The sequence below is a fragment of the Lactuca virosa genome, chromosome 7, assembly GCF_052849685.1.
Source record: "Lactuca virosa cultivar CGN04683 chromosome 7, Lactuca_virosa_CGN04683_v6, whole genome shotgun sequence".
Classification (NCBI taxonomy): domain Eukaryota; kingdom Viridiplantae; phylum Streptophyta; class Magnoliopsida; order Asterales; family Asteraceae; genus Lactuca; species Lactuca virosa.
This window is the reverse complement of record NC_136432.1, coordinates 89859454-89882864: the sequence shown is the minus strand read 5'-3', so window position 1 is coordinate 89882864 and position 23411 is coordinate 89859454. Positions and strand designations below refer to the sequence as shown.

Sequence of the window (23411 nt, the reverse complement as noted above, 5' to 3'; positions counted from 1 at the left end):
ATGATACCAGACGCTGATGAGGACTTGGAAAATCTATGTCGATAAGTATATCAAGTATCGTGATATATTACACACAACAACCCTCTCTTTCCCTATTTTTCTTCTATAAAGTTTTATGATTCAACGTATGATACCAGATGTTGATGAGAACTTGAAAAATCTATGCCGATGGGTATATCATGTACAGTGATATATTACACGCACATACCCACTCTTTCCCTACAAAACTTCTAACAAAAAATTTTATGATTCACTATATAAACCATACACTAATAAAAATTTTACATTCTATGCTGATGGGTGCATTTACCAGAATTTATTACATGCATCATCCCATTCTCTCCAAAATTATTCTTCTAATAAAAATGGCAAATGATTCAGCGTATAGAACCATACACTGATGATACCTCGCTACACTGTGTAAGTGATCTACTATTGCAATAATACAATAATGTGATATACCAAAATCCCTCATATACTTCCATTGCATGTCTCATACACAGATGATGACTCTATTGTTTTGTCGTTGATGATTGTTGCTCGCCAAATACTACTCTTGGGTCAATTTACCATCTTCACAAAATCTTGTTCTAAACGGTAACTTTTTAAATTTGGGGATATGCATCATTCCTAGATAACTGCAAGATTTGGGGCAAATTCTTCTAACTCTTATGATTGCTTCTCAATGATTCTCTCTGAGGTATAAAGGGGGACTTATATCATCATCGTCACATTACACTTTCAATTGTGATCAAAATCCCTTGTTTGTCTTAAATCACAAGAACCTAATCGCAATGGCTCCTCCATCTGTTCTCTACACATATTCTCCTACACCAAATGTCATCAAAGCTGCTAGAACTCCTGATAGTCCTATCATCATCATGTCCAACAATGTCGCATTCTCTCCTGAAATCCCTAAAAAATAAGAAAACAAGGGATTTAAAGATTGTGTGGCCTATCTTACAGCATCTCCACTTTGCTATGCTCTTTTCAATGTTGTTGATCCCTTTCTTCCACAACATGTTTGTGAGTTCTACTATACTTCTACTTGCATGATGTTGGAGTAATTGTTGGCACAATCGATGATGAAAATTATATGATTCCAATGATTGCAATGAATATTTGAATAGCTTTATGAATTACCAATTCGTGATGAATATTTTCCTCTTCCTGCTATGGCTGAATGTCGTGCTATTCTAGAAAATTTGGACAACGATTTTAAGAAGCAAGGAAACCACAATGTTATTCTATAGAAACTTCACACTACTTGGAAATTTCTTACTGGCGTTCTCGACAAGTGTCTCGCTCACAAAATTAGGAGCCTTGATGAAATGAATTCCTTTGAACAACATATCCTTTTCTCTATTATCAAGAATAACCAACTTGAATTTTTTTAGCTGATATTTGATCAAATTGATGAGATTATCAGAGGAAATAAAAGGTCCACTTATGTCCCATATCACAGATGGTTTGCACTCTTTCTTCAACATGTTGGTGCCGGTTATGGTGATGATCAAGTTGTAGATTGGATTCATTCATTCACCTCTTCCAAGTTGTTCAATCAAAACCCTAATGATGATTGGAGCATTAAAAAGGGTATGCATAAGTGGATTAACGCTCCTTACGAGTGTGAGAAACTTCCATATGTTGCACCTGTTGTCCTCTCTGAGGATGAAATAATGGAGGATGAGACCCACTCGGTGTCAAACCAACGCATTGTAGAAGATTTAAAAGCAGACACTGAGAGTCTCTCTCAGTCTGATGAAGATGTTGACGTTGCCAATGAGAATCTTAATGATGACAGTAATTTTGAGTGGAATAGTGAATATACGGAAATGGTTCATGTTTATCAAGTTCAAGCAAATCAAGTGAACTTACAGGATTTTAAAGAAGTTGAATCAGGTCGACCAAATAAACACATTCGGTTTGAGTCTTCTTCATCATTTGAAGAAGAATAAGAGCTCATTCCGAAAACTCCTCCAGCTCAACAAGGTAATGATGTTGAAACTAATTATATCTCTGAGACTCCTCCACATGATCAAGGTAATACTCCTCCTACTCATACATCCTCTCTTGATCGTGTGTGAACTTCTCTATTTTGTACTTCTGAAGCTCCACAAGTCCAGCATGATCTTACATTATCTGCTTAGCTTGAACATTGTCCTATTCAACAAATTCTTCCCACACAAGCAACTATTTAGGGGGAGCAATCACTACCATGACAGTTTCTTGTTGGTTTCAAATATTTTCAGGAGAAAAATCTTTCGAAATTGGAGTCTCTAGTTCAGGTCACTTCTATGAATCATCGTTTTGTTACAATGGAGACTGGTATCACTAAAATCAAGCGTATAATTTTAGGCATTAACACTAAAACTAAAGATGGGTATCAGTCTCCTCCAAGGAATGAACAACAACCACCACCTGATTCTAAAGAGGCTCTTCCATTCAGCGAACCCTCCACCTCTATGCTTCCGCGTCCGCCACTACTGCCTCCAGGTCCTTCACCATCCACTACTCCTCCTTCAACTACTCCTCCTCATAATAAAACATCGGCACTTTCCATTATGCCCTCCCCTCAAACTAATGATACCAAAAAGGGGGAGAATCTAATTAAGGAATTCACCAGTGGCACTGCTATTGATGACGCTAAAAATGAAGCAATCAGATGTTAATGATGAATTCTATTATATAGACTTGTCTTTTATTGATGTTCAACCTATTCAGACCATATACCCTAACACTGGTACTACCGGTGCTGATGTTGAGGGGGAGCAGCATGTTCCTCAAGGGCAACCAAGTGACATTGAATCTAATGAAGATGATGTTCCACTAAGCAAGAAAAGAAAGGAAACAACTGCCCCTGATGTTGGTCCTTCCAAGAAGAAATGTAAAGAGCGTACAGTTTCTGAGATGGAAAAAATTTAGGGTGTTTCTATCAAAGTGGCTAGGGAGTATGCCAGACAACATAACATTCAGTCCTCTAATCAAATGTATGACAGGAGAAATTCTAAGAAGATTCCAAAGGTGGTTACCGACTCTGGCATCTGTTTGATCAGATTGAACGAATGGAAAAGTTCAATTTGAAAGCATCAAAGGAGAAATATGTTCAGGGAAGTGCAATTACCATACTTGATAGAAACAGGTTTGGAGATGTACTGACAAGAAGAAGTGATCATGATCCAATCATAAAAGTAAGATGCTCCAAGACCAATATTGAAAGAATGCTTACAGTGTATATCATAAGACATGGTGACAATGGAAAAGCTGTTGGCCAATATACCGAAGTTCTATCTTCTCAAGATTTTATGAAGTTTGGGTACAATTAATGGATGCAACTACTTGAGTTGATCAACAAGCAGAAAGGAAAATATGTTGAGGAACTGAGGCTTATTCTAGAGAGACTCGTCACAAAATTTAAGGATCTTGACTTAGTACCTAAGACCTCTGTTGAGAGAAAGACTTTTGAGAAACACTTGAACAAATGTTAATACAAGATAATAGTTGCGGAATAAGTTAATCTCAAGGATCAAGTTAGCTCAACAATAATAAGTTAGAAGTGTTACATAGTTAGTTGCGGAAATGTAAAGGAAATATAAACAACAACAAGTTATATCAAGTAGACACCAAGTTGATTCATAACAAGGTTTGCAGTTAAACACTAGTTAGTAAATGTGAACAACTTAAGGTGAAGAGAATCTCGGATATTAGACAAGATGGATATTTGAGAGAGTGATCTTTGTATTTCTGTATTAGCTCAAAAGATCGTGAAAGTGGATAAGATTACATGAAGAGGGAGTCTCTATATATAGAGTCCCGAAAAGTTACATTTGAAATAAACTAATATTAAACTACTGACCTCAGTAACAATCTACGGTTCACGGGATAATAAAAAGAGTGTACGCTATGTCCGTAATAAAACAAAGTAGATCTTCATGCAATCTTCAATTGTGGTAGCGGATGCAGTTGCGGTAGTAGATGAGGTTGCGGTAGTAAATGCGGTTCAACAATAGCTTTCCAATTGCGGTAGACAAAAACTCTCACTGCGGTATCAATTCTCACTGCGGTATCAGCAACTTATCATACTGCGGTTCCTTTAGCTAAAGAGGGCCACTTTTTGTATCAACAACCTCAAATAAACCTTCCTTATTCTCAGCATCTGCTTCAGTGTCTCGGAAGAGAACCTTCAAAGGAGTCAGATTCTTACTTCCCTATGGTACGAAGGTTATTCACAAATCTCTACCAGTAGGTGTTTATTCAGTTCAACACATGTTCATTCTTCAACTAGAACATTGCATCTTCTAAATGGATGGATCTAATCATATGTGCTTCCAGCATTCAAATGATCTTTCCAAGGCACTCACTAAGCACTTGGTTCATCTCAAAATTTTGTGCCATGTCTTTGCAAAACTTGCACAAAACTATCACTTCTTAATCCCGTTGGAACTTAACAATAGAAAGAAAACAACTTGCTATCTCTGGCTATTTTTGGGTCAATCCAGAAGTTGAAGAACATGTTAATAACTTATAACGTTGTTTTGAAGAAGAAGACTTTGGGTTTTTACATCATCTCATCTTTCAAAAGCAAACACAAAATTCATAAAAAAAAATCACGTATTCATACAAGCAATTCACTGCTTATACAGCCATTTCAAAGTTTAAAACACAAAATTCACATCTTAATACAATAAATTCATAGTTTCATACACAAAAATTATACATTCACATCCATACTCTCAACTTAAAATTTACATTTCAAAAATTCCATTCACGGTTTAATAAAGCAGTTATGGACTCTCATTCACAGTATTAACAACTTAAAAACATACTTTATTTTGTTAAGGCGTTTCATCAAACACCTTGTATTTACCTCATAAATTCACAGTTTAATAAATCATTTCTAGACTTTCATTTATAGTTTAATAAAACAGTTCAGGACTCTCATTCATAGTACTTACAACTTAAAAACATACCTAATTTTGGTGAAGCATTTCATCAAACGCCTTAAAAGCACCACATATATAAGATCTATAAGCACCATACACATCAGTTCTGATGTGACGCTGGAACCACTTCTGGCCACCATGAAATGCTTCGTACACCATATATATGCTTGAATTGCACCAAACACATCATATCTTACCAGGTCTAACCAGATCTGAGAAATTGGTGTATCTTTGGCTTCAGATTTGAAGGTTGATGGCGGTTGGTGACTTTTTTGGCAGTTTGAGGAGAGGAGGCGATGATGGTGAAATATATCCGATGTGGTGGTGGAACTACCACTAACCACCATGAAATGTTTTGTATACACCAGATCTATGCTTGAAATTACACAAAACACATCGGATCTGAGAAATATGTACGTCTTTGGCTTCAAATCTAAAAGGTTGATGGCGGTTGGTGACTTCTCCGACATCTTTGGCTTCAGATTTGAAAGGTTGAGGGATGCAACATTAAATTTTTTGCAGCATTGGAGAGGTCGGCGGTCGGAAGGTCATTGGGGACGAAGCACAAATCATATATATATATATATATATATATATATATATATATATATATATATATATATGTGTGTGTGTGTGTGTGTGTGTGTGTGTGTGTGTGCGTGTGTGTGTGTGAAGGTGTAGAAGACTGATGTTAGGGGTGATGGCAATGGTTCACCAGAGCAACGACCGTGATGACAATCGCCGGAGGTCGCATGGTCGTCGTTGGCGGTGGTATGCATCACTAGTGGTAGCAATCAAAATGAGAAATTATTTGTGTTATTGAAGCTTATTGAGAGGAGAGAGAATATATCTAAATCTGGATCTGATTATGAATATAATGAATTGTAAGTAAGAAAATGGTTTAAATAAAGCTACTAGTGGAATAGACAAAAATACCCTTAATGAAAATAAATCCTAGATAGTTCCTAACTTTTAGTGGTTCTTATTTGAACGTGTGTGTATATATATATATATATATATATATATATATATATATATATATATATATATATAATTCCTAGATAGTTCCTAACCTTTAGTGGTTCTTATTTGAACGTGTGTGTGTCTATATATATATATATATATATATATATATATATATATATATATATATATATATATATATATATATATATATATAGTGTTATGTTCATTTGAGACGTGTCAATTTTTGTGATTCTGTGAGACCAGTTTTTTCTAATGAAATAATCTAATATTCTACTTTTCATAAAAACATAATATATATTATATTTTAAGATTCTAAAACAATATTGTTAACACATTTTACACTGAAATATTCTAAAAACATAATGTTAGAGTATTATACATATTATGTTTTTAATACTAAAATATTTAACTAAAAAAAATTGGTCTCACAGTCTTTTAAAATTAAGTTTGTCTTAAATGAAGTTTTCTATATATATTCCTAGATTGTTAACGATACTCTTGTTAGAAAAAATCTTTGTAAGAATCGATTATCTACTTGTTTAACACATACACATTATACACAGTAATAATTTAAGATGATTTTTATTAGTTCTTAATATTTGAATTATTAGTTATGATTGTTAACAAACAAATCTGATTAATCTAAATACAACAATCGTATATTCGTATTTTACATAATAAAACAATTTTATTTATAAAAGTTTCTTTAAATAATACATCTCTCAAATAAAATTACTCCAAAAAACTAATAATAATTTTCTCTCTTTCTTTTGATAACTTTTCATGTGAAAGATAAATTACTTTAAACAACTTGTAAGGGAGGAAGGAGTCCAAATGGGTTAAAGTTTTGGTAAGGGAAGGCTGGGAAGCAATGAGTTGAACGGCTTCTTACATTTACTCCATTAACGAGTTTACCAGTCCGTCCATTTTTAGGAGGAATAAACATAAAATATTCATTCCCACTTTTTTGTTTTGATGCGTATGGGTTGATAACCTGTGGTATTTCCTTTTAGTTTTATGTTTTTTGTTTTAATATAAATTTGTACAATGAAAATGAATATATTCACATTTCTAATTCAATTAGATAATGTTATGTTTTATTTGATTGGTTTTGATTTTGATGCATGTGGCCATAAAAATTGTTATGTTTTGTTATATTTTATATTTTTTAATTTAATTAAATAAAGAAAATGATATGGCAAGTGAATTGAATGGGTTGAAAAATATAGGGTCTTTTTTTGTTACAATTCTTCACGTAAAAGGTTAGTTACTAACACAGTTTTTCACCTAAATGATTGTTAAAATGAGTTGGCAAAAAATACAAAATATAATAATAAGAGTATTTTGAAATTTTCCTTTTATGCAATATGATTTCAAATGCAATGTACTTCTATCTGTGCAAAATGATTTCAAAGATGTAATCACTTCACATATTTCCGAAGATACATTTTCTGATTTTCAAACATATACTTTAAAAAAATAATAATAATTTTCTTAGTCAACAAGAGAAACTTGTGAAAAAAAAAAAATCACCGTATATAAAGAGTTCGCTTCAAAAAAAAATAGATATTTGAAAATCTATACTTCAAACTATTTTACTTTGTAGTAGTACATATAAAAGTATATTACAATTTTGAAAATCATAATTTCGAAAACCATAATTATATGTTATTATTTTCATGATACACAGTTATCATTTGAGAGTTAATTATTTTTCTACCCATTTTGTTCCAGTTAATCAATCAGAATTCAGATAGCAAATAAAATCTTCAATAAGTAGATGAAAAAGCCATGAAATTGATATATTTTGTTGTACAACAATACAATAACACAAGTCTGAAAATATGAAGTATATATTATATAAGCCTTGGATAATTAGGCTTTATATATATATAATACCAAGTAAAATTCAAGAGTATAATATAAATCTCTCAAAATTTAATTAAAAAACATCAGGGTGAAATCGCCCTGGAATTGAGCTACCTTGCTGAGCCTGCTTCAAGTGCATGGTCAAAGAATAGTTGTTGACCTGAGAATCAATCATAAATTCATAATCAATTATAAAGACAGAAAATCCTTTGAAATTTTTTTTTTTTTTTTAAATAATGAAAAAATACCTCAAGAGTTCTAAGTTGTTCTTGGTATTGAGATACCATTTGCTTTAGATTATGCAACTCTTGCCCCCTATCTTCAAATTCCTTTTGTCTTTCATGTTGAATTGCAACAGCTCTTTTCAACAGAGAGTTTTCTTGAATTAGGGCTTGAAGTTGTTCCTTCATCATCATATTTTCCTACAGATAAACAAAATCATCATCATTCAATTAACAAACCCTAGAGAAAGAGAAGAGAGGAGTTAAAGTTAAAGTCAACCCACCTGTTGAAGACCATGTGCCTCAGTTGTAACACGTTCACATATAGATTTCTCCAACAATTCAAGAGCTCTTGAAGCACGAACTCGAGCATCATCAATGTTGGAAGCACTCACCATTTCTCTCACAAAAAGGTCAACCCAATCTGCACCATCTACAGGTGGTTTTTGAGGTGATGAATTCTCAATAAGAACAGCCTCACCATTTGCAACACCATTAGCTAAAACATCAATACATACACAGTAAGCAGTAGCATAAGAATTGTTAAAGATACCTAAAAGAGATAAGATAGAAAGAACAGGACACACCATTGGGTTGGATTTGATACTCGGATTCCTTTCCAACAGCAGAGGCAGCATGTTCAACAGAAACTAAACGTAGCTCAGTAAGACTTTTGATTGCAGTTTCAATGTCATCACCACATTCGTTCAGAGTTCTTTCAAGAAGCTGAAATAGATTATATATATATATATATATATATATATATATATATATATATATATATGATTCTGATTGTCAGTATCTGGTATTCCATTAAACCAAGAAAGTGTTCTTATATGAAACACAATCTAAAGAAAAAACAATTTTAGATAAACTACCATTGCAAAGAGTTAGCTTCAAGTTATAAAGTATAAACATATGTTTCTCCTCTGTTGACAATTAAAGAATGCTACACAAACAGCAACAACAGGAAATCTTTCTACTTAGAGAAGGAAACACAAGAATATAGCTATATGAAACAAGAACGATAAAATTACATATATACTAGATGCTTCTTTCTGAAAGGAGAAACGAACTAATACCAATAAGGAACCGATTAACAAGTAACGAACCTGCTTATCCATCTCAGGGAACAGCGCGATGAGACGATCGAGTGCGAAAAACCGCGACGATGGAGTCGCTGAGGAAAATTGCACAGGGGACGAAGAAGAAAAGCAACGGATTCTTTTAGAAGCAGGAGGCGACGCCGATGATGAAGAAGGTACGGTATGATCCTCGAAGAAAGATGATCTTTTCCCGCACACCACCGCAGACATGTTGTGTGTGCAGCTCTGTTTTTTGTTTTCTATGATCGCCTTCTCCCCCCTATATCTTTCATACAGCGATTCAATTCAATCAAATACAAAAGCCCCAATAATTCAATAATTAGGGTTCCGCCCTCTTTATCACTTCAATCGGACATCAAAAAACTAGTCTTCCGATCCTCGATCTAAATTGCTTTTTCACTAATTCGATCGAATTCGAGTTTTGTTGATCATCCAATCGAAAAATAAGTATCGATTTCCCTAGATCGCAAAGCATACAAAGAAAGGGTTTGGCTTTTTATCGAATTTCGATATTCAATCCACTTCTGGTTCCCCTAGGCGTTGGGTTAAAGTGACGTGAAGGTTATATATGGTTTTTATTATAGGCAATAGTTTACTGAAACGTGTTGTTTTATAATTGGAAGCTTGAGGTAATCTGTGTAACAGCCGTACACTTAACCGACTGTTGTCAAATATGGGTTTCCTTTACCAAATTGCATAACAATGATCCTTTGTATTCTTTTTCTATAAATGATTCTTTGTATTTTTTTTATAAACCAATAGGTACTATTTACCAAAAGTTTTCTAGCTCAACGGTATCAGGTGATATTTTTTTTTTTTTTTGAGGTTGAGGGTTTAAGTCTCGTCGTGGACATAGATAAAAATAAATGAAATTAAATGTTAGTTTAAGAGTAGATTATATATTTATATTTTTCGATTCAAAAAAAGGCTTTATTTATTCATATTCATTTTCAATTTATTCATACTCCTCAATAACTAAATTTTACTTTTTTACTGAATACCTAATGGTTACATAATACTTTTATATCTTTTACATATAATTAACTCATAATTACATAATAATTTACATTTTTACCTATAGTTAATAGTTAATTATAAAATAATGATGGATAAATTGTTTATAATACATAAATCATTATTATTTAGAGGATGTGTACAAAACACAAAGTGAAGGGTTTGAACATGCTAAGTATCTTAATAGAGTTTTTAAGCTTGAAATGTCTATCTATGGACTTAAACAAGCATCGTGAAGCTGGAATTTGTGCTTCCATGAGAAAGTCAAAGAGTTTGGTTTTTTGAGAACTCCAGATGAGTCATGCATGTATGTCAAAGCTAGTGGGAGTGTCGTTGTGTTCCTAGTGTTGTATGTAGATGACATATTACCCACATGAAACAATTGTCTTAAGTTGGAAAATGTAAAAGCTTGGCTTGGGAAATGTTTTGTTATAAAGGACCTAGGGGAAGCGACATATATATATATTGTGTATAAGAATCTATAAAGATTGATCGAAGAGTTTAATAGGAATCACTCAAAGTACATATGTGGATAAGGTATTGAATGGATTCAATATGGAAAATTCCAAGAAAGGAAATGTTCCAGTGCGCCATAGCGTTAAATTGAGCAAGTCTTAATGTCCTAGTTCTAGTGATGAACATGACAAAATGATTCGTATCCCATATGCTTCAGCTATAGGATTGATCATGTACACGATGACATGTACTTGTCCTGATGTATCGCATGCTTTGAGCATGGTAAGTTGATATCAGGAAAATCCTAGACTAATTCATTGGGCGGTTGTTAAGAACATTCTTAGGTATTTGAGAAATATGAAAGACATGGTGCGTGTATATGGTGGTGAACAAGAGCCTGTTGTGAAGGGATATATTGATGCAAGTTTCCAAACAGATAAAGATGATTCAAAGTCACAGTCTGGATGGGTATTCATTTTGAATGGTGGTATGGTGACCTGGAAAAGTTCAAAATAGGAGACAACGGTGGACTCTACATGTGATTCTTAATATATTGCTGCAAGCGAAGCATCCAAGGAAGCTACCTGGATCAAAAACTTCATAGGTGGCCTTAGAGTTGTTCCGAGTAACAAAGATCTGTTAGAGATATTCTATGATAACAAAGGTGCAGTCGTTTTGACTAAAGAACCTAGAGATCATGGAAGGTCAAGGCATATAAAGATGAAATTCCACTACATTAGAGATAGAGTTGAGTATGGAGATCTAGTTGTAAATTGAGTATCATCAAAGGAGAAACTAGTCGATCTGATCACAAAATGGATGACCAAGGAAAGACATAGTGTGCATGCTAGGAACATAGGCATGAGAAATGATGTGTAACACCTAATCCAAGTATTCGATATTTTTATGTTTTTGATCAATTTAAAGATGTAAAACCCCAATTAATAAATGGTCAAGATGTGAGGAAGGAAACCTCACAACGTGACCATCAATGTAGAAACGTGTGTGTTGGATTAGGTGTCTAAGCCCATAACTATAATTGGTATGAACTTGATTTGATAGTAGCATGGTCCTTTTGTGTTGCCTTCACCATAGCAACTTGATATGATGACTTTTGGAGAAAGAGGTTATTTAATGATTTATTAATATATTATAAGAATAATATATTAATTAGAAATCATATTATTTAATTAGTATTTAATCATAAATTAATTTGGTATTAATTTTGGGATTAAAGGAACTGATTAAAAGTACGGGTATTGGTTTTGCAAATCATTGATAGTTGCAAACTGGGCTGCTGGACTCCCTTGGAATGGGGTGGACGAATTTTTATAGGGAGGCCCTATAAAAATCGTCTAAGGCCTTCCAGAAGGGATGTCCATGGGCTGCTTGGAGCCTAAGCAAGGATTAGGGTTTCCACCTAAAAACCCTAGCAGCCACAGTTATATAAAGACCCCATTGGCATATGATTTTCGGCCTATGCATTCTAAGAGACACCCTAGCCGAAAATCATAGTGTTTTACCCTCTCTCTCACTCATCCTTTGCTATTGGTGTTTGTGACTCCATTAGAGGTGCAACACTTGAGGCACTAGAACTTTCAAGTGTCAATATCATCCATGGAATTCTTGTTATTACTAGATAACAAGCAAGGTAATGTTCTAACCCAAGTTTTCATATAGATCTCGAAAATTGTATGCTAGTATTAGGGTTATTGCTTTGGAATTTCTATTTGCATGTATAACTAGAGAAAAGCTTAGATCCAAAGGAATTAGGGTTGCATGATCACATAGGATGTTGTTATGCTCAAAACCCATCAGTGGTATCAGAGCCTAGGATGTTTTTCTGTTATATTTGATTGTAACGCCTGTGTTTCTGGGCTTGTCATTAATGTTGATATAGTAGTCTAGGTTAACCTTTGTAACTCATTTTGAAATAATAGAAGTGTATTATTTGAGTATTTTGTGTTTTGTGCTTAATTGTATGTCTTAATTGAATTAAGAATAAAAATAAGCGTCAAAATGAAATCTTAGATAAGCTCGATATCTATGGATAATGTTGTAGTAGTTGAAACGAGGTTTCCGAATATATATAGAATGCCGAAATCCGAATTATAACGAAGAAGTTATGACCTGTCGAAGTTTCGCGACAGAACCGGCACGACGCTGAATGACGTAAAATATGAATTTACGATAGAGCGATATTTAACCTTAGTGATCTAAAAGAATGTTGTAGAGTTCGTTAAACCGAGAGCGTGCATAAAAAGAACGCCCAAATCTGACTTCGTATGAGGAAGTTATGATTTTCCGAAGTTTCGACTTAGCAGTGTGCAACCCGAATACTCGATTTGAGATCGAGCGGTTTTTAGCCGAAACAATCTAAACGAGAATCGAAGATCTCGTCGATAGTAGTCCAACGGTAAAAAGACAGACAAAAACGGACTTCGGATGAAGAAGTTATGAATTTCTAACGGAGTTTTCCTGTCCCGGCCTACTAAAAATAATATAATAAAAATATAATAAAAATAAAGTCAAAATTAGCCGACGGAGTCTAAATGAGAGTTGTAGAGCATAATCTCACCAACGCGTGGATGTAAAGAACGTTGAAAACGGAGCTCGTATGCGAAAGTTATGAATTTCTGAAGTTCGGGGCGTGAACCCCAAGGCTGTGTCAGAGCTCACGAGGTGAATATTAGAAACTCACGAGGTGAGCCAGTTCACGAGGTGAGCATTAGTGACTCACGAGGTGAACAGATGATGGACGTCTTCCAAGGCAAGTGGTCGTGACGAACACAATGACGTATCGAGCTCACGAGGTGAATATTAGAAACTCACGAGGTGAGCCAGTTCACGAGGTGAATATTAGAAACTCACGAGGTGAACTCAGAAAATTCACCCTATAAATAGAAATCGAGGGTCAGCCGAGTTTGGTTGCTCATCTCTTACTCTCCCATTCCCGATACTCTCTCTAAGCCCTATTTTAATCCCCCGAAGCCCCGGTATCATTCCCGAGACCCGAAGCGAGTCCCGAAGCCCCGAAGATCCCGAGAAGTGCAATTCCCGAGCCGAAGCTCTGCCAGCGAGAAGCCAATTTTTGTGAAGATCTTCCAGATCTACCGAAGAATACTACTGCTACAAGCCGTAGTGCTGTCCGATCATCTTCTGATCAAGTGAGTGTGTAGTTACTTTCTTCTAACGCATAATTATGAAGTATTTTATATGAAATACATGTTATGTGTATATTTTGTTGTTATATGTGTGAATGTATATTCACTTTCTTCTATCTCATAGATATGATTTCTTCTCTATGAAATACGTGTTATGTGTGTGTGCCTCATCTGTTATGTGGAACATGTATTGAATGAACATGCTATACAGGTTTTAAACTATGTATAAAAATATATATTTTTATCTACTAATATGTTGGGTAGAACATGGGTAGATAGTTGATGTGTGATAAACAGATGAGAGGCCTCGATGTTGTTGTTGATCTAGTCATCTAGCGGAGTATGGATGACGACCACAGACTCTTTCTAGACAGTCATGTGGAACACTAGCAGGCTCATAACCTGTAGGTGTTGTGAACGATGTGTTCACCGGTGTACTCTATCCCCCTCATGGTTGCCTTTAGGACATCTATTGTTGAGGAAACCCCTTGCAGTAATGTCCGTCCCGATGAAAAATCCTAGATTAGGTCCCTTGAGATAGATGTTGTTTTAGGGACGTAAAGTGAGGATAACGGGAATGGGTAATCGGGTTATTGTTGGTTGGTGAAATTAAATATAATTATTTATTGTGGGTTGAAAGGCTCCCAAGCCTGACCCACTCAGTTTTGTTGTATTACAGGTAGTGGCGCGAGAGCATAAGTTGGATGACTTATCAAGATCTTTTGATATTAGACCAGTTGTTATATGTAACTGTTGTATGGTCTATCTTTTGTTGTTTATGCTTTTGGTCTGTTTATCGGAACATGACATCCCGAATATTGTTATATAATGAAAATGCATCTCGTGATGAAATGCTTTGATAAACTTTATTTTATCGTATTTTGTTTTGGGAACAAATTCCGCAGCTCTTTTAAATCAATGGATTTACTCTGAAATTATTTTAAAAGCATAAATTAAAACGGTCTTTTATGGCCGTGATTTTGGGGATGTCACATTGATGCAATAGTAAACTGTCCAAATCGAATGCAAAACAGAAATCGTTTTCTATTCAACAAACTCGACGAGTTTTATGATGAACTCGACGAGTTGGATGAACTCGATGAGTCCATGCCCTGACTCGACGAGTTGGCTCGTCTGTTAGCTGATTTCTCGAATTTTTGACCTATTTTGGAATAGGATAATTACCATAATTCGTTTTTATCACCATAAATTGAATTTGTTGATTGGTAATCTGATTTCCTTATCAAAATAGATGGATTTGGTCAAATTTAAGATAATGACAAAATTATGTGATTAGTTTAATTATTTAAAATTTTTGATCTTATGATTTTGAAAGTTTCAAATTGTACCCTTTAAGTTTTGGAATTTAAATATAACATCCCAACCGTCAGGTATTATTAATTTTTCCATTTAGACTTCATGTCTAAGGTCTACTCGACGAGTTGGCGCTTGACTCGTCGAGTAGCAGCGGGCCAGGACACGTCAATTAATGAATGACTCGTCGAGTCGGCATGAGGGACTCAACGAGTAGGAGCTGGCAGTGGAAACCCTAATTTTCAGGGTTTTTGCACCCTATATATTGGACCATTAGCGCCTCCCACTGTCCTCTATCACCCTCTTGAGACCCAGAAACCCTAATTGCTATGAGTGAGAGCTTGGAGAGTGTTTCGGAGCTTTGGGGAGTGACTTTTGTGAAGGGAACTTGTAGATCAAGAGGCTAGCATCAAGATTTCTGTGTGGATCCCGAGTCTACTTCAGTTTGGGCACGTTTTGGAGGTAACCAACTGTTACCTTAACCTCTCTTTCTTCTAGAATCATTCATATGTGAAAACTAGGGCTTTCTTTAGTTATTCATGAAGGGATGTTGGTATGAGAGCTAGATCTGAAGTTGAAACTTCAGATCTGAACCTCTTTTGAGTCCTAAGTCCATAAAGTTTCCAGCTTTTGCAAGGATGAGACTCTCCTATGGTGTAAAGCTCCATTAGAAGCTTAGATTGGTCATTTAGAGCCTTTAGAGCCTTGCATGTGTGTAAAGTTTGCAACTTTACGTGTTAAACATGCCTTAGAAGCTTGGATCTATAATCTGGAACCTTGGCATGGCTTAAAAAGTGTCTGCATGGATGAAGGTCTGCAAGGACTCGGCGAGTTGCATAGTCAACTCGGCGAGTCATGCGTGTAACTCTAGTCTCAAATCAAGGAAAGGATTTTCAAAATAATTTCTTTAAAAAGGTTTTCAAAATAAGTAAAGGAGGATGCAGGATGTACGATCAGCCGGAGCCAGTAAGTAGACCCCAAAATACCATACAAGTTATTTGATTATGAGATATATTAGAACATCATGTTAGTACTAGGCTAGGGATCTTCAGGAATTGCATGATAGAATTGCCTGATTACATGATGCCTGTTAGCCTAGGGTTTCCTTTATATGAGATTGACATCATTACTGTAGTTGCTTAGTGTATGCATCACAGTTATACATAACCAAGATCTTATAGCCTGAGAATGTTATTTGGCCTTATGTTCTGTTCTTGTTTGATTGGGAGCTTAGGGTAGGATTGGATATTCGAAAGTCTATAGGGTCCAGCGTTATGTATGGCTAGCATACACTAGGGCTGCAGGGTTGGTGGAAGTTTCATGGATAGGTGGGTTGTGTGAGGCCGAGAGGCCAGTTAGGAGATATTTAGCATTCCTCTAGGAGTGAGGACTGAGTGCTCGCTATGATGTGTATTCAGTTAGGGAATTGTGGTGATGCTTAAGACAAATATGGGTAGGTGTGGAAGGTAGTGGGGGCCCATACTACTGAAAGCACAGGACCCATACGCGTGCAAGTGAGTCACAATCCCTAGGGTTAGTCGGGAGTTGGCTCCCAGTTATTTATATGGATTAACTGATATCTTGTGGTATGTTTCAGAATGGTGATGACGAGACGCTTTATGGCTGGATCCGGTTCGGGATCAGGATCAGGGGACAGAGGCCAGGAGGCGCCAACAGCACCTGAGCCAGTGGTGCAGATGGGTACAGAGGAGTTGGATACCAGGATTCGAGAGATCCTGCATGAGGAGGTTGCTGCTGCGTTCCGGGCACAGTTACCAGAGATGTTTGGGTCGATTAAGACCGCCATGGTGGAGTACTTTGATGAGCGCTATGCAGCCCTTGCAGAGACAGCCGCCGCGGCAGCTGCATCAGCTGTATCAGCGGCAGGGGGAGGAGTTGGTAGGGGCTTCCAGTACAGGGACTTCGGTAACACGAAGCCCCCTACTTTTGATGGGACGCAGGATCCCATCAATGCTATGAGATGGATTTCAGATGTGGAGGGGTGTTTCTTCACCTGCTCGTGTCCTGCTGACCAGAAGGTCAGGTGTGCTCTGAACCTGCTTAGGTCTGGGGCCAAGGACTGGTGGAGACTTGCGACTGGGTCGTACACTGATGATCAGAGAGCTGTTGTTACTTGGGAGCAGTTCAGGGACATGTTCCGTGCCCGTTACATTCTGCGGGTTGAGCGGGAACGTTTGGCACAAGAGTTTCTGAGTTTGAGACAGGATGGGGAGTCGGTGACGGAGATCACCCGTATGTTCACTGAGAGGGCGATGTTTTGCCTGGAGTTTGCTTCAGAGTAGACTCAGATGACCCGTTATCTGAGCATGCTCAAAACGGATATCCGTCAATTTGTGTCTACCCAACGATGTGATACTCTTCTAGAGTTGCAGGAGGCCGCCAGACGGCGTGGGTTAGAGATTGAGCTGCAGTTAAGGGAGCAGCGGCAGGCCCCGACACAGTCTTTGCCGGCACCGAAGCGGTATAAGACCGCTGATACTAGGACCGGGGGTCAGCAGAGCCGCACTTGTGGGAAGTGTGGCAAGGGTCATTCTGGTGTGTGTCGAGCTGATAGTGGGTGCCACAGGTGTGGCAAGACGGGGCATTACGCGAAGGACTACCGCCAGGCAGTCCTGATTCAGGGTATGCGGTTATGTTATCACTGCGATCAGGTTGGCCACATTAAGGCCAACTGTCCGTTGCTAGCCGCCAAGTCGGCGCATGCTCCAGCACCGGCTACCTTGAGGATCACGGATGGGAGACCAGTCAGGGCAGAGCCTCCGAAGGCTCAGGGTCGTGCTTTCCAATTGACCGCAGAGGAAGCCAGGGCAGCACCAGATGTGGTTGCTGGTATGTTTCTATCCTTTATCTCATTTTCTATATCTGATGTATACTTATCTGTTGTACCTGTGATTAGGTACGTTTTTAGTGAACCCTTTGCCTGCTTTGGTCTTATTTGACTCGGAGGCGAGTCGGTCCTTCGTATCTCAGTCATTTAGTAGGGAGTTCAGTGTGCCAGTAGGCGAGTTAGAGTGTCCGTTGCGAGTGTCTATCGCCAACGAACACGGGGTTTCTGCTTCTTCAGTTTATCGAGGGTGTGATTTGGAGATTTTCGGGTTGTCCTTTCCGATAGATTTGATTCCGATCCCCATGGGGGAGGTGTGCGTGATTGTAGGCATGGATTGGCTCAGTCGGTTCGGTGCTATGATTGATTGCGAGGGCCAATGAGTGGTAGTTCGAACCCCAAGTGGGGGAGAACTGATTGTATATGGTGAAGGCACCAGAGTGGGGTCAGGGTTTTGTTCAGCTGCCAGGGCTCGGCAGTACATTCAGCACGGGTGTGCGGGTTATCTAGCGTATGTGGTAGATACGCGGGTCAGGGATCAGATTTCGGTTTCCAATGTATCGGTGGTCATGGAATTTGCAGATGTGTTTCCGAAGGAGTTGCCAGGGATACCTCCGGAGAGACAGGTCGAGTTCAGGATCGACCTGGTGCCAAGTGCGGCCCCTATCGCTAAGGCGTGGTACCGATTGGCACCGCCAGAGATGCAGGAGCTGTCGTCACAGCTACATGAACTGCTAGGCAAGCAGTTCATTCGTCCGAGCAGTTCTCCATGGGGAGCACCGATTCTTTTTGTCCGGAAGAAGGACGGTTCGCACCGGATGTGCATTGACTACCGGGAGTTGAATAAATTAACGGTGAAGAACCGTTACCCACTCCCGAGGATAGACGATCTCTTCGATCAGTTGCAGGGTGCATCTTGGTTTTCCAAGATAGAATTGAGGTCTGGGTATCATCAGGTCAGGGTCAGAGAGGAGGACGTGGAGAAGACCGCGTTCCGAACTTGTTATGGACATTACGAGTTCGTAGTGATGCCGTTTGGGCTCACCAACGCGCCAGCGGTGTTCATGGACCTGATGAATCGGGTCTGTAGACCGATGCTCGATCGCTCAGTCATAGTATTTATAGATGATATCTTGGTGTATTCAAGACCCGAGAACAGCATGAGGAGAACCTGCGGGAGTTGTTGGGAGTTCTGAGATGAGAACGGCTGTACGCCAAGTTCTCAAAGTGTGAGTTTTGGCTACGAGAGGTCCAATTCCTCGGACATCTCGTTAACCAAGAGGGGATTGTGGTCGATCCGGCCAAAATCGAGGCGGTTATGCAGTGGGAGGTTCCGAAATCTCCCTCAGACATCAGGAGCTTTTTGGGATTGGCAGGGTACTACCGGAGATTCATACAGAACTTCTCCAAGATTGCGGTACCCCTCACTCGTCTGACGAGGAAGGGGGTGGATTTCCGGTGGGGCCCTGAGCAGCAGAGGGCGTTTGAGACCCTCCGACAGCGGTTGTACGAGGCCCCAGTCTTGACACTCTCGGAGGGAGTTGAGGATTTTGTGGGGTTCTGTGATGCATCCATCACAGGGTTAGGGGCGGTCCTCATGCAGAAAGGACGAGTGATAGCTTATGCGTCGCGGAAATTGAAGCCGCATGAGACAAGATACCCTACGCATGACTTGGAGCTGGGGGCGGTGGTGTTCGCCCTCAAGATATGGAGACATTACGTTTACGGGGTCCGTTACACCATATACACGGATCACAAGAGCTTGAGACATATCATGGATCAGCCGAACCTGAACATGAGGCAGCGCAGGTGGCTGGATGTAGTCAAGGACTACGATTGCGAGATCCTTTACCACCCTGGTAAAGCGAACGTGGTTGCGGATGCTTTGAGCCGCAAGTCAGCTGGGTCTTCCACCCCAGCGGTATGTATGAGGATAGCAGTGGACTCCCCGCTTGTGAGTCTGATCAGAGATGCCCAGGTTGAGGGCATGCGACCGGAGAATTGGAAGTTGGAGAGGATCAAGGGTGAGAATACACGGTTTGAGCAGGATAGTCGGGGATTATTGACCCGATGCGGTCGGGTTTGGGTTCCGATGTCTGGTGGGGTTAGGCAAACGGTTATGGAGGAGGCTCATAAGTCTCATTTCTCTATTCACCCGGGGCCCACCAAGATGTTCCGGGATTTGAGTTTGAGCTATTGGTGGCCGTGCATGAAGCGATAAATCGCTTGGTACGTCGAGAGGTGCTTGACATGTAGGATGTTCAAGGCCGAGCATCAGAGGCCGCATGGCAAGCTGCAGCCCCTGGAGATCCCCATGTGGAAATGGGAACAGATCACGATGGATTTTATTACCAAGTTGCCGAGGACGACAAAGGGGTTTGATGCTATATGGGTCATCGTGGATCGATTGACCAAGAGTGCCCATTTCTTGGCCATACGGGAGAGCTCATCCGCCGAGATATTGGCCGACATGTACGTTTGCGAGATCGTGTCTCGCCATGGGGTTCCCGTTTCCATTGTCTCTGATCGGGATGTCAGGTTTACCTCCCGCTTCTGGCAGAAGTTTCACAAGGAGCTGGGCACACCGTTCCACTTCAGCACAGCCTTCCATCCGCAGACTGATGGTCAGAGCGAGCGGACCATTCAGACCCTCGAGGATATGTTGAGAGCGTGTGTCATTGATTTCAGTGGGAGCTGGGATTCCCACCTACCGCTTGCAGAGTTCGCCTACAACAACAGCTATCATTCTAGCATTGGCGCCCCGCCATTCGAGCTGTTGTATGGGCGGAAATGTCGCACCCCGGTCTGTTGGGGGTGAGGTTGGTCACAGGGTGATGGGTCGGATGGAGGTGGTCTTGCAGACTACCGAGAAGATTCAGCAGGTTAGACAGCGGCTGCAGACCGCTCAGAGTCGGCAGAAGAGTTACGCTGACCGACGCCGATCCGAGTTAGAGTTTCAGGTTGGTGACATGGTACTCCAGAAGGTCTCGCCCCGGAAGGGCGTGATCCGCTTCAGGAAGAGGGAAAAATTGGGTCCCCGATATATTGGGTCGTTCAGGATCATTTCCAGGGTTGGCAAGGTGGCTTACAGACTAGAGCTGCCGGAGGAGCTTAGTCGGATCCACAGTACTTTCCACGTTTTGCAGTTGCGAAAGTGCATTGTGGACCCGTAGGCAGTGGTGCCACTGGATGACATTCAGATTGATGAGCGCCTGAATTATATTAAGAGGCCGATTGCCATTTTGGAAAGGAAAGTGAAAGTCCTGCACAACAAGGAGGTTCCATTGGTAAAGATACAATGGGAGCATCAGAGGGGATCCGAGTGGACATGGGAGTCGGAGGCTGAGATGCGGGAGCATTACTCGGAGTTATTCGCAACAGCAGACTTCGAGGACGAAGTCTAAGTCAAGTGGGGGAGAATTGTAACATCCCAACCGTCAGGTATTATTAATTTTTCCATTTAGACTTCATGTCTAAGGTCTACTCGACGAGTTGGCGCTTGACTCGTCGAGTAGCAGCGGGCCAGGACACGTCAATTAATGAATGACTCGTCGAGTCGGCATGAGGGACTCAACGAGTAGGAGCTGGCAGTGGAAACCCTAATTTTCAGGGTTTTTGCACCCTATATATTGGACCATTAGCGCCTCCCACTGTCCTCTATCACCCTCTTGAGACCCAGAAACCCTAATTGTTGTGAGTGAGAGCTTGGAGAGTGTTTTGGAGCTTTAGGGAGTGACTTTTGTGAAGGGAACTTGTAGATCAAGAGGCTAGCATCAAGATTTCCATATGGATCCAGAGTCTACTTCAGTTTGGGCACGTTTTGGAGGTAACCAACTGTTACCTTAACCTCTCTTTCTTCTAGAATCATTCATATGTGAAAACTAGGGCTTTCTTTAGTTATTCATGAAGGGATGTTGGTATGAGAGCTAGATCTGAAGTTGAAACTTCAGATCTGAACCTCTTTTGAGTCCTAAGTCCATAAAGTTTCCAGCTTTTGCAAGGATGAGACTCTCCTATGGTGTAAAGCTCCATTAGAAGCTTAGATTGGTCATTTAGAGCCTTTAGAGCCTTGCATGTGTGTAAAGTTTGCAACTTTACGTGTTAAACATGCCTTAGAAGCTTGGATCTGTAATCTGGAACCTTGGCATGGCTTAAAAAGTGTCTGCATGGATGAAGGTCTGCAAGGACTCGGCGAGTTGCATAGTCACCTCGGCGAGTCATATGAAGATGGTCGTGAACTCGTCGGATTGATGAACAAACTTGGCGAATCCGTTGAAGATTGCCTTGAACTCGGCGAGTCGTTCGAAGACTCGGCGAGTCGGCTAGGTTTCTCCCAATTCTTGGACACGTATGAACTCGGCGAGTTAAAGGGGAACTCGACGAGCCAATCAAGGATTTCACGACTTCTCGAGTTCAGGAAGGACTCGACGAGTTGGTGAACTGCACTCGATGAGTCGAGTCAACATGGACTGTTGAATTTGACTGTGGACTTTGACTTTGACCAAGAGTTGACCAGTTGACTTCTGAGGGTATTCTGGTAATTTGGAGATTTATGAAAAAGGGTTTTATGGTAACTATAGGTGGTGGAGTTCGTGTTGGTGATCCGGGAGTTGAGCTTTCTAGTTTTAGACAACAGTTGCAAGGTGAGTTATCCTCACTATACTAAGGGGTCTAAGGCACCAAGGCCGGCCCATTGGATATGTTATTCTAGCAGTGATAGATGTTGAGTATAAGTTAGTGTTGCATGCTAGTAGTTATGTCAGTTAGGTAGACCTGTAGGACTACCTGTGATGTTATATGATTATTGCATGCTCAGTGGTTGTGTGGTATGTTATATGTTATGTGGGATGGGTTGAGGTTGTACTGCTCCGTGCGGTAGCCAACAGACCTTAGGAGCATTCCAGTTACGAGCTAAAGGGAGACTCGTACTGTGGGCTCGGGAGCATTCCAGTTACGGGCTAAAGGGAGACTCGTACTATGGGCTCGGGAGCATTCCAGTTACGGGCTAAAGGGAGACTCGTACTGTGGGCTCAGGGGTAATTCAGTCTGTAAACCTGGGGACCCATTACATGTTTTTTAGTTTGTTATGATATGTTTATATGGACTGTATGTGTATCGGTATTTTGGGGGAACTCACTAAGCTCTCGGGCTTACAGTTTCAGTTTATTGTTTCAGGTACATCAGGGGATCGCGGCAAGGCGAAGGCGTGATCGTACAGCTCCTCATGTTTTGTCTATGTTTTTGGGAAAACTCTGATATTATACATTTTGAAAACAAAGTTGTAATGATTTTTAATGGTTTGAAATGTTTTCAAAAGTTTAAATTGGTTTGAATTTTTGGGTGTTACATTAAAATTTAATTAAAAGTTTAATTTTGAAATATTAAATTCTAAAACCCTAGTATTTTAAAAGTCTAAATGTAACACCCGTGACTTGTGGTAATGATAATTATTTAATTTCTTTATAATTAGTTGTTGGACTATGAGATGAATA

General features: G+C 39.5%; 1 protein-coding gene across 1 annotated transcript; it reads right to left on the bottom strand.

Annotated features, from left to right (window-relative positions):
- Nucleotides 1-7707: 7707 nt before the first annotated feature.
- Nucleotides 7708-9594, bottom strand: LOC145125657 (uncharacterized). Its single transcript, XM_079061081.1, has 5 exons — nt 9133-9594; nt 8608-8746; nt 8305-8519; nt 8048-8221; nt 7708-7959 (listed from the first exon to the last, which is right to left on the bottom strand). The coding sequence occupies exons 1-5, from the start codon at nt 9334-9336 to the stop codon at nt 7873-7875; spliced, it is 819 nt and encodes a 272-aa protein (XP_078917207.1). The 5' UTR covers nt 9337-9594; the 3' UTR covers nt 7708-7872.
- Between the last annotated feature and the right edge of the window lie 13817 nt (nt 9595-23411).